We start from the raw sequence: 11912 nt of genomic DNA, 5'->3' as shown, positions 1-11912 counted from the left end.
TGCAACAACATTTGTATTTACAATCGCCGACTTCCACATTCAAACGTAAGAAGCAACAGCAATTGTTAAAAGAAGAACAGGAAGTTGAACAACAAAGGCAAAAACAGCAACAACAACAACTGCAACAGGAGCATTATAACAATAACTTGTATAAAATTGGCAATAGCCACCAAGAAAGGCCAATAGGCACCACTGAAAGTGCAACAACCTTAAGCGAAGATTATCACAGCAGGACTACAATAGTAAATACAAATAATAGAGGAAGTAATTTAACTCCCAAACGGCAGTCTCTACTATTACAACAACAACAACAACAACAACAACCACGAACCAACAGCAGCAGCAACACTAACCCTATAACAAATGATACAAAGACGGTGATAAACAATAGTTTAGGTGTTTTACTAACAGACACCGTTACATATGCACCCTCATCATCGTCTGCAACAACATTCTCTTATATCAACGGAAACGGAACTCTAAACAGAAACTCGAACGGTAACGGATCTACACGTTTAACATTTAAAACGCACACACTACCAGCCATAACAAAAACAACAACCCCTTCTACCTTTATTACGGATGGTGTGGTGGATTTGGTGGCAACAACCAACGTAACAAAATCAAAAGGTCTTACCGGGCGGGAGAATAAACACAACAAACTGTCCGCATCGTTTAAACGTCGTCAGAAAATGCAAGCCAGCAGTAGTGGTGGCAGTGGTACCACAACAGCAACGGCAAAAGGCAACAGTACTTCGAGTCTAATGGATGACATTGAAATGCATTTGGGTTTAATTGGATGGCGCAAAAAGTGTCTTTACACTTTACTGGTGCTCTTAATGCTATTGATAATCATAAACTTAGGACTAACACTATGGATATTGAAGGTCATGGAATTCTCAACGGTAGGTAAAGGTCTAAAAAGTTATTTGTTTTTATGGTAATTTTTCTTTTCACTATAGAAATGCTTATTGTATTTAATGATATTCTTTGGATAGGAATTTTGACTAAATAAGTACTAACTAGACTATACTTCAGTCGATAAACTTGATCATAGACTCATTAGTCTATAGAATAGTTTCAAATAAAGATTCGAATAATGATGGTAATCTATATAGCTGACTAAAGACCAGTCAGTAGACTTGACTGCAAGATAGTCGATAGATAGACTAGTCGATTTAACTATAGACTAGTCTATAAACTCGACTATAGAGTAGTCAACTGACTCGACAATAGATTAGTCTATGGACTCGACTATAGAGCAATCAACTAACTCGACAATAGACTAGAAGATAGACTCGACTATAAACTAGTAAATGGACCTGACTATAGACTAGTCCATAGACTCGATTATAGACAAGTCGATAGACTCGACTATAGACTAGTCGACAGACTCGACTATAGACTAGTCGACAGACTCGATTATAGACTAGTCGATAGACTCGATTATAGACTAGTCGATAGACTCGACTATAGACTAGTCGATAGACTCGACTATAAAATAGTCGATGGATTCGACTATAAACAAGTCAACGTTCTCGACTATAGACTAGTCGATTTATTCTATAGCTTTGACAGTAGACTACTCGATAGACTAGTCTAAAGACTAATCGATGGACTCGACTATAGAATAGTCGATGGACTCAACTATAGACTAGTCGATAGACTAGACTATAGACTAGTCGATAGACTCGACTATAGACTAGTCGATAGACTCGACTCGACTAGTCTATAGAGTCGACTATAGACTAGTCGATAGACTCGACTATAGACTAGTCGATAGACTCGACTATAGACTAGTCGATAGACTCGACTATAGACTAGTCGATAGACTCGACTATAGACTAGTCGATAGACTCGACTATAGACTAGTCGATAGACTCGACTATAGACTAGTCGATAGACTCGACTATAGACTAGTCGATAGACTCGACTATAGACTAGTCGATAGACTCGACTATAGACTAGTCGATAGACTTGACTGTAGACTAGTCGCTAGACTGGACTATAGACTAATCAATATACTCGTAAAAGTCTAATCGATGGACTCGACTATAGAATAGTCGATGGACTCGACTATAGAATAGTCGATGGACTCGACTATAGAATAGTCGATGGACTCGACTATAGAATAGTCGATGGACTCGACTATAGAATAGTCGATGGACTCGACTATAGAATAGTTGATGGACTCGACTATAGAATAGTCGATGGACTCGACTATAGAATAGTCGATAGACTCGACTAAAGAATAGTCGATAGACTCGACTATAGAATAGTCGATAGACTCGACTATAGAATAGTCGATAGACTCGACTATAGAATAGTCGATAGACTCGACTATAGAATAGTCGATAGACTCGACTATAGACTAGTAGATAGCGTCGACTATAGACTAGTAGATAGCGTCGATTATAGACTAGTCGATAGTATCGACTATAGGCTAGGCGATAGTATCGACTATAGGCTAGGCGATAGCGTCGACTATGGACTAGTCGATAGCCTCGACTATAGACTAGTAGATAACTTCGACTATAGATTACAATATACCAGTTGACAGACATGACTGTAGTCGATAGACTTGTCTAGGACTAGTCAAATGGCTCTATTATAGAACAGTCGATGTACTCTGCTATAGAATACTTGATCATAGACTCGACTACAGACTAGCTGATAGAATCGACGACGTACTAATCTGTAGACATTACTTAGGACTAGTCGATAGATTAATTTATGGATTAGTTAAATGAATCATCTATAGATTTGTCTATTAATTCTTCTGTAAACTAGTTGGCAAAACACTTCAAACGAGAAATCGTTAAGGGTTTTCCACTCTCAGATTTATGTCTAGAGAAAGGTTGTTATAAAGTTACTTATTTCGACTAATTTAAATACATTTCTAGCTTCATCTCTAATATTTAGCATATGTTTATTTATTTGAATTTTTGTTTCTTTTTGTAAATTTACAGGAAGGTATGGGTCAACTGAAAATTGTTCCTGGTGGTATACAACTAACTGGACAAGCTTTAATTATGGACATGTTAAGAGCATCCACAATACGCTCAAGGCATGGGCAACCTATAGCAATAGGTAAGGATAACAAAACATAATTTTTAATTTGCTTAGCTTAAACAATGTTTAGTTACAAAATAGATTAACTAATAATTTTTAAACTTTAATGCGAAAACATTTATATAGTAACTTGAAAGTCCATAAATATTGAATATCATATTCATTAAAAAACTAAATATTTTACAAACTATTTTACAAGAATTTATATGAATATTTCTGAAAACTTTTCTTATGGAGTTACTATATTTGGCCATCAACTGGCCGTACATTATTTATTCCTTTTATTTACTTCATAAACAACATAAGTAAATTTTATTTTTTTTATTTATTCATATTCTACATAAATGTGTATACATTTACTTATTATTCGAATTAGTAATTTACATAAATTTTACATTTGTTTCCGGCACATACAATCTACTGCTAATAATCATAAAGATACAAATGAAAACCATATGAAAATGTATGTGTTTAAGTTGTTCAACATCTTCTTTATTTCCTGTAAAATACTCACATGCACATTTCCTCCTGGAATTACGTAAATAGTAGTTTGTATGTGTTTATTTCTAATCATTATTTGTATTTGTTTATTATGTATATGTGAGTATATTATTCGGAAATTGTTACTAGTCATTTGACATTCTTGTTTATTTGTTTAATATTTAGTCGTATAAGTGATATTTGCTTTTACATCCAAAATGTATTTACCTTGAGGTCATAATTTGTAAAATCATGACTTTCATTTGTTTCTATTTGTCGAAGAATTAATGAAGTGGAATTGAATGTAGATACATATGTAGGACTTTGTTTATCATATGATAAACCAGAAATTTTAGTTAAAGTTAGAGTTAAAGGGATCATTGATTAGAATAAGGCAAATTACAATAACTGGTTTCATTTTGTAGAAATTATAAATATATGATATAGCAAAATCATTATAGAAGAATTTTTAGTCTATAGACTATAGACTAGACTATAGACTAGACTATAGACTAGACTATAGACTAGACTATAGACTAGACTATAGACTAGACTATAGACTAGACTATAGACTAGACTATAGACTAGACTATAGACTAGACTATAGACTAGACTATAGACTAGACTATAGACTAGACTATAGACTAGACTATAGACTAGACTATAGACTAGACTATAGACTAGACTATAGACTAGACTATAGACTAGACTATAGACTAGACTATAGACTAGACTATAGACTAGACTATAGACTAGACTATAGACTAGACTATAGACTAGACTATAGACTAGACTATAGACTAGACTATAGACTAGACTATAGACTAGACTATAGACTAGACTATAGACTAGACTATAGACTAGACTATAGACTAGACTATAGACTAGACTATAGACTAGACTATAGACTAGACTATAGACTAGACTATAGACTAGACTATAGACTAGACTATAGACTAGACTATAGACTAGACTATAGACTAGACTATAGACTAGACTATAGACTAGACTATAGACTAGACTATAGACTAGACTATAGACTAGACTATAGACTAGACTATAGACTAGACTATAGACTAGACTAGACTAGACTATAGATTAGACTAGACTATAGACTAGACTAGACTATAGACTAGACTAGACTATAGACTAGACTATAGACTAGACCATAGACTAGACTATAGACTAGACTATAGACTAGACTATAGACTAGACTATAGACTAGACTATAGACTAGACTATAGACTATACTATAGACTAGACTATAGACTAGACTATAGACTGGACTATAGACTAGACTATAGACTAAACCATAGACTAGACCATAGACTAGACCATAGACTAGACTACGCTATTGACTAGTTTATATACTCGACTATAGAATTAATCATAGACTAGAGTATAGACTATAATATAGACTAGACTGTATAGCGACTTGTGTTAGTTACTTATTTAAAATCTAATCAAGTTTTCAACAAACATTTCTCCTCAGCTTATGGTTTTCAAAACTATAAATTCTTAACATAAATTATTGTTTGTGTCCTAGTTTGAATTACTCATATGACTTCAACACACATTTTCATCACTCATTTACAAAAAGCATAAATCACCGTAAAAATCACCAAGTCATACCAAACCATATATTTTAAGCCAGAAAAATATGAACACTAGATTCACAATTTCAGATAAACAAGAAAGATGGATGAGATTTGTGAAATGGAAAAAAACAGAAAATCAGTTTGTAAAGGTAAATGACACCTTCAAATGTATAGAAGACAAAAAAAGTAAGAATAAAAAGTATGAAAGAAATTGATAAGGAAATGAAACCACATCTATTAGAAAGCTTAAGCTTAAACTATTCACGCAGTTAGAGTAAAAAACAGGAGAAAGGAGGGTTACACGATAGCCAAGTAAACACATCTTGTTTCCTTTTTAACAAATATGTATCTTATTATCAAAAAATTTTAATCTCTATAAAATATTAGTTGAAGTTATAGACAGTGTACCCTCTTGCAAGCAATGAATTAGGGGACATTGTACCTAACGTATGTATGAAAAGGAAATGTCACAAAAATACTAAATATTACCTAAAACCACCAAAAGACATGATACATTATCAATGATATTTCCTTTTGTTTAAGTTTTTTTTCCAAAATTATTTGTAAATGTTTTATTTTCTTATATTTTATTTCATTTCCTCATAGTTTAGTGTTTACTTGACTTTGAATGGCAACAATTTATTCTTACAATTTTCTTCGAATTTTTTTCTTCTATATTTTCTTATTTTTTGTGAATCATCATCAACAGAATCATCACGTAATTTTTCAATCAATACACGTGACACGAATGGTATGCTCGAAATCATTTATTCCTGGGACACGATAAGCTTGAGTGCATGGCGACAGGTTTTCGTATCAATGATACAAACGGAAGAAATTTATTTTCTGTAAATCGTAATGAAGTTACAATCGGTGCACACGCTCTACGGATTGATGGTGAAGGTGGTGCCATATTTCGAGAGTCAATACAGACACCACATGTACGTGCCGAACCGGGACGTGAATTAGGTGAGTAGTTTAATAGACTAGTATTTTATATTTGTGTAGTGTTTATTTTTATTTTTTCTATTATTATTAGTATTACTGTTATTACAGTTATTGATGTTTTGATAAATAATTTAATAAAAAAAAGTTGCAAAATTATTCGACTTTAAATCGTACATCTTTCATAAACTGCGGAAATTTGCACAATTATTTCATTAGAATATTTTTTTTACTAGTACATCGAATGTCTATAGTGAACTTCGTCTAGTATTAGATTCAATTGTCCAACATATACTGTCATTCTATAGATTGGTCCAAAGTATAGTATGTGTTATATTCTATAACCTCGATTATAGTCTAGTCTAGTCTATAGTCTAGTCTATAGTCTAGTCTATAGTCTAGTCTATAGTCTAGTCTATAGTCAAGTCTATAGTCTAGTCTATAGTCAAGTCTATAGTCTAGTCTATAGTCTAGTCTATAGTCTAGTCTATAGTCTAGTCTATAGTCTAGTCTATAGTCTAGTCTATAGTCTAGTCTATAGTCTAGTCTATAGTCTAGTCTATAGTCTAGTCTATAGTCTAGTCTATAGTCTAGTCTATAGTCTAGTCTATAGTCTAGTCTATAGTCTAGTCTATAGTCTAGTCTATAGTCTAGTCTATAGTCTAGTCTATAGTCTAGTCTATAGTCTAGTCTATAGTCTAGTCTATAGTCAAGTCTATAGTCTAGTCTATAGTCTAGTCTATAGTCTAGTCTATAGTCTAGTCTACAGTCTAGTCTATAGTCTAGTCTATAGTCTAGTCTACAGTCTAGTCTATAGTCTAGTCTATAGTCTAGTCTATAGTCTAGTCTATAGTCTAGTCTATAGTCTAGTCTATAGTCTAGTCTATAGTCTAGTCTATAGTCTAGTCTATAGTCTAGTCTATAGTCTAGTCTATAGTCTAGTCTATAGTCTAGTCTATAGTCTATAGTGTAGTCTATAGTCTAGTCTATAGTCTAGTCTATAGTCTAGTCTATAGTCTAGTCTATAGTCTAGTCTATAGTCTAGTCTATAGTCTAGTCTATAGTCTAGTCTATAGTCTAGTCTATAGTCTAGTCTATAGTCTAGTCTATAGTCTAGTCTATAGTCTAGTCTATAGTCTAGTCTATAGTCTAGTCTATAGTCTAGTCTATAGTCTAGTCTATAGTCTAGTCTATAGTCTAGTCTATAGTCTAGTCTATAGTCTAGTCTATAGTCTAGTCTATAGTCTAGTCTATAGTCTAGTCTATAGTCTAGTAGTCTATCTAGTCTATAGTCTAGTCATACTAGTCTATAGACTAGACTATAGACTAGACTATAGACTAGACTATAGACTAGACTATAGACTAGACTATAGACTAGACTATAGACTAGACTATAGACTAGACTATAGACTAGACTATAGACTAGACTATAGACTAGACTATAGACTAGACTATAGACTAGACTATAGACTAGACTAGACTAGACTATAGACTAGACTATAGACTAGACTATAGACTAGACTATAGACTAGATATAGACTAGACTATAGACTAGACTATAGCTAGACTATAGACTAGACTATAGACTAGACTATAGACTAGACGATAGACTAGACTATAGACTACACTAGACTATAACTAGACTATAGACTAGACTATAGACTAGACTATAGACTAGACTATAGACTAGACTATAGACTAGACTATAGACTAGACTATAGACTAGACTATAGACTAACTATAGACTAGACTATAGACTAGACTATAGACTAGACTATAGACTAGACTTAGACTAGAGACGTAGACTAGACTATAGACTAGACTGTAGACTAGACTATAGACTAGACTATAGACTAGACTATAGCTAGACTATAGACTTGACTATAGACTAGACTATAGACTAGACTATAGACTAGACTATAGACTAGACTATAGACTAGACTATACTAGACTATAGACTAGACTATAGACTAGACTATAGACTAGACTATAGACTAGACTATAGACTAGACTATAGACTAGACTATAGACTAGACTATAGACTAACTATAGACTAGACTATAGACTAGACTATATACTAGACTATAGACTAGACTATAGACTAGACTATAGACAGACTATGACTATACTATAGACTTGACTATAGACTAGACTATAGACTTAGACTAGACTATAGACTAGACTATAGACTAGACTATAGACTAGACTATAGACTAGACTAGACTATAATCGAGGTTATAGAATATAACACTACTATACTTTGGACCAATCTATAGAAACAGTATATGTTGGACAATTGAATCTAATACTAGACGAAGTTCACTATAGACATTCGATGTACTAGTAAAAAAATATTCTAATGAAATAATTGTGCAAATTTTCCGCAGTTTATGAAAGATGTACGATTTAAAGTCGAATAATTTTGCACTTTTTTTTATTAAATTATTTATCAAACATCAATAACTGTAATAACAGTAATACTAATAATAATAGAAAAAATAAAAATAAACACTACACAAATATAAAATACTAGTCTATAAACTACTCACCTTAATTCACGTCCCGGTTCGGCACGTACATGTGGTGTCTGTATTGACTCTCGAAATATGGCACCACCTTCACCATCAATCCGTAGAGCGTGTGCACCGATTGTAACTTCATTACGATTTACAGAAAATAAATTTCTTCCGTTTGTATCATTGATACGAAAACCTGTCGCCATGCACTCAAGCTTATCGTGTCCCAGGAATAAATGATTTCGAGCATACCATTCGTGTCACGTGTATTGATTGAAAAATTACGTGATGATTCTGTGATGAGATTCACAAAAAATAAGAAAATATAGAAGAAAAAAATTCGAAGAAAATTGTAAGAATAAATTGTTGCCATTCAAAGTCAAGTAAACACTAAACTATGAGGAAATGAAATAATATAAGAAAATAAAACATTTACAAATAATTTTGGAAAAAAACTTAAACAAAAAGGAAATATCATTGATAATGTATCATGTCTTTTGGTGGTTTTAGGTAATATTTAGTATTTTTGTGACATTTCCTTTTCATACATACGTTAGGTACAATGTCCCCTAATTCATTGCTTGCAAAGGGTACACTGTCTATAACTTCAACTAATATTTTATAGAGATTAAAATTTTTTGATAATAAGATACATATTTGTTAAAAAGGAAACAAGATGTGTTTACTTGGCTATCGTGTAACCCTCCTTTTCTCCTGTTTTTTACTCTAACTGCGTGAATAGTTTAAGCTTAAGCTTTCTAATAGATGTGGTTTCATTTCCTTATCAATTTCTTTCATACTTTTTATTCTTACTTTTTTTGTCTTCTATACATTTGAAGGTGTCATTTACCTTTACAAACTGATTTTCTGTTTTTTCCATTTACAAATCTCATCCATCTTTCTTGTTTATCTGAAATTGTGAATCTAGTGTTCATATTTTTCTGGCTTAAAATATATGGTTTGGTATGACTTGGTGATTTTTACGGTGATTTATGCTTTTTGTAAATGAGTGATGAAAAGTGTGTTGAAGTCATATGAGTAATTCAAACTAGGACACAAACAATAATTTATGTTAAGAATTTATAGTTTTGAAAACCATAAGCTGAGGAGAAATGTTTGTTGAAAACTTGATTAGATTTTAAATAAGTAACTAACACAAGTCGCTATACAGTCTAGTCTATATTATAGTCTATACTCTAGTCTATGATTAATTCTATAGTCGAGTATATAAACTAGTCAATAGCGTAGTCTAGTCTATGGTCTAGTCTATGGTCTAGTCTATGGTTTAGTCTATAGTCTAGTCTATAGTCCAGTCTATAGTCTAGTCTATAGTCTAGTCTATAGTATAGTCTATAGTCTAGTCTATAGTCTAGTCTATAGTCTAGTCTATAGTCTAGTCTATAGTCTAGTCTATAGTCTAGTCTATGGTCTAGTCTATAGTCTAGTCTATAGTCTAGTCTAGTCTATAGTCTAGTCTAGTCTATAGTCTAGTCTAATCTATAGTCTAGTCTAGTCTAGTCTATAGTCTAGTCTATAGTCTAGTCTATAGTCTAGTCTATAGTCTAGTCTATAGTCTAGTCTATAGTCTAGTCTATAGTCTAGTCTATAGTCTAGTCTATAGTCTAGTCTATAGTCTAGTCTATAGTCTAGTCTATAGTCTAGTCTATAGTCTAGTCTATAGTCTAGTCTATAGTCTAGTCTATAGTCTAGTCTATAGTCTAGTCTATAGTCTAGTCTATAGTCTAGTCTATAGTCTAGTCTATAGTCTAGTCTATAGTCTAGTCTATAGTCTAGTCTATAGTCTAGTCTATAGTCTAGTCTATAGTCTAGTCTATAGTCTAGTCTATAGTCTAGTCTATAGTCTAGTCTATAGTCTAGTCTATAGTCTAGTCTATAGTCTAGTCTATAGTCTAGTCTATAGTCTAGTCTATAGTCTAGTCTATAGTCTAGTCTATAGTCTAGTCTATAGTCTAGTCTATAGTCTAGTCTAGTCTAGTCTATAGTCTAGTCTATAGTCTAGTCTATAGTCTAGTCTATAGTCTAGTCTATAGTCTAGTCTATAGTCTAGTCTATAGTCTAGTCTATAGTCTAGTCTATAGTCTAGTCTATAGTCTATAGACTAAAATTCTTCTATAATGATTTTGCTTATCATATATTTATAATTTCTACAAAATGAAACCAGTTATTGTAATTTGCCTTATTCTAATCAATGATCCCTTTAACTCTAACTTTAACTAAAATTTCTGGTTTATCATATGATAAACAAAGTCCTACATATGTATCTACATTCAATTCCACTTCATTAATTCTTCGACAAATAGAAACAAATGAAAGTCATGATTTTTACAAATTATGACCTCAAGGTAAATACATTTTGGATGTAAAAGCAAATATCACTTATACGACTAAATATTAAACAAATAAACAAGAATGTCAAATGACTAGTAACAATTTCCGAATAATATACTCACATATACATAAATAAACAAATACAAATAATGATTAGAAATAAACACATACAAACTACTATTTACGTAATTCCAGGAGGAAATGTGCATGTGAGTATTTTACAGGAAATAAAGAAGATGTTGAACAACTTAAACACATACATTTTCATATGGTTTTCATTTGTATCTTTATGATTATTAGCAGTAGATTGTATGTGCCGGAAAACAAATGTAAAATTTATGTAAATTACTAATTCGAATAATAAGTAATGTATACACATTTATGTAGAATATGAATAAATAAAAAAAATAAAATTTACTTATGTTGTTTATGAAGTAAATAAAAGGAATAAATAATGTACGGCCAGTTGATGGCCAAATATAGTAACTCCATAAGAAAAGTTTTCAGAAATATTCATATAAATTCTTGTAAAATAGTTTGTAAAATATTTAGTTTTTAATGAATATGATATTCAATATTTATGGACTTTCAAGTTACATATAAATGTTTTCGCATTAAAGTTTAAAAATTATTAGTTAATCTATTTTGTAACTAAACATTGTTTAAGCTAAGCAAATTAAAAATTATGTTTTGTTATCCTTACCTATTGCTATAGGTTGCCCATGCCTTGAGCGTATTGTGGATGCTCTTAACATGTCCATAATTAAAGCTTGTCCAGTTAGTTGTATACCACCAGGAACAATTTTCAGTTGACCCATACCTTCCTGTAAATTTACAAAAAGAAACAAAAATTCAAATAAATAACATATGCTAAATATTAGAGATGAAGCTAGAAATGTATTTAAATTAGTCGAAATAAGTAACTTTATAACAACCTTTCTCTAGACATAAA

At 31.8% G+C, this 11912-nt stretch overlaps 1 protein-coding gene across 1 annotated transcript; it reads left to right on the top strand.

Annotated features, from left to right (window-relative positions):
* Positions 1-2: 2 nt before the first annotated feature.
* On the top strand, positions 3-6127 carry LOC119614745 (myb-like protein M; the record flags this gene model as incomplete). Its single annotated transcript, XM_037970859.1, is given in 4 exon segments — positions 3-905; positions 2970-3090; positions 5860-5907; positions 5910-6127. Coding segments are annotated over 4 exon segments (1290 nt in total), but the record flags the coding sequence as incomplete, so codon positions are not given.
* Between the last annotated feature and the right edge of the window lie 5785 nt (positions 6128-11912).

The sequence above is a fragment of the Lucilia sericata genome, unplaced genomic scaffold (assembly GCF_015586225.1).
Source record: "Lucilia sericata isolate MDLA Ls3-8-SP2 unplaced genomic scaffold, ASM1558622v1 Contig003325F_arrow, whole genome shotgun sequence".
NCBI lineage: Eukaryota > Metazoa > Arthropoda > Insecta > Diptera > Calliphoridae > Lucilia > Lucilia sericata.
Note: the sequence above shows the minus strand (reverse complement) of the source record. Positions and strands in the feature narration are given on the sequence as shown.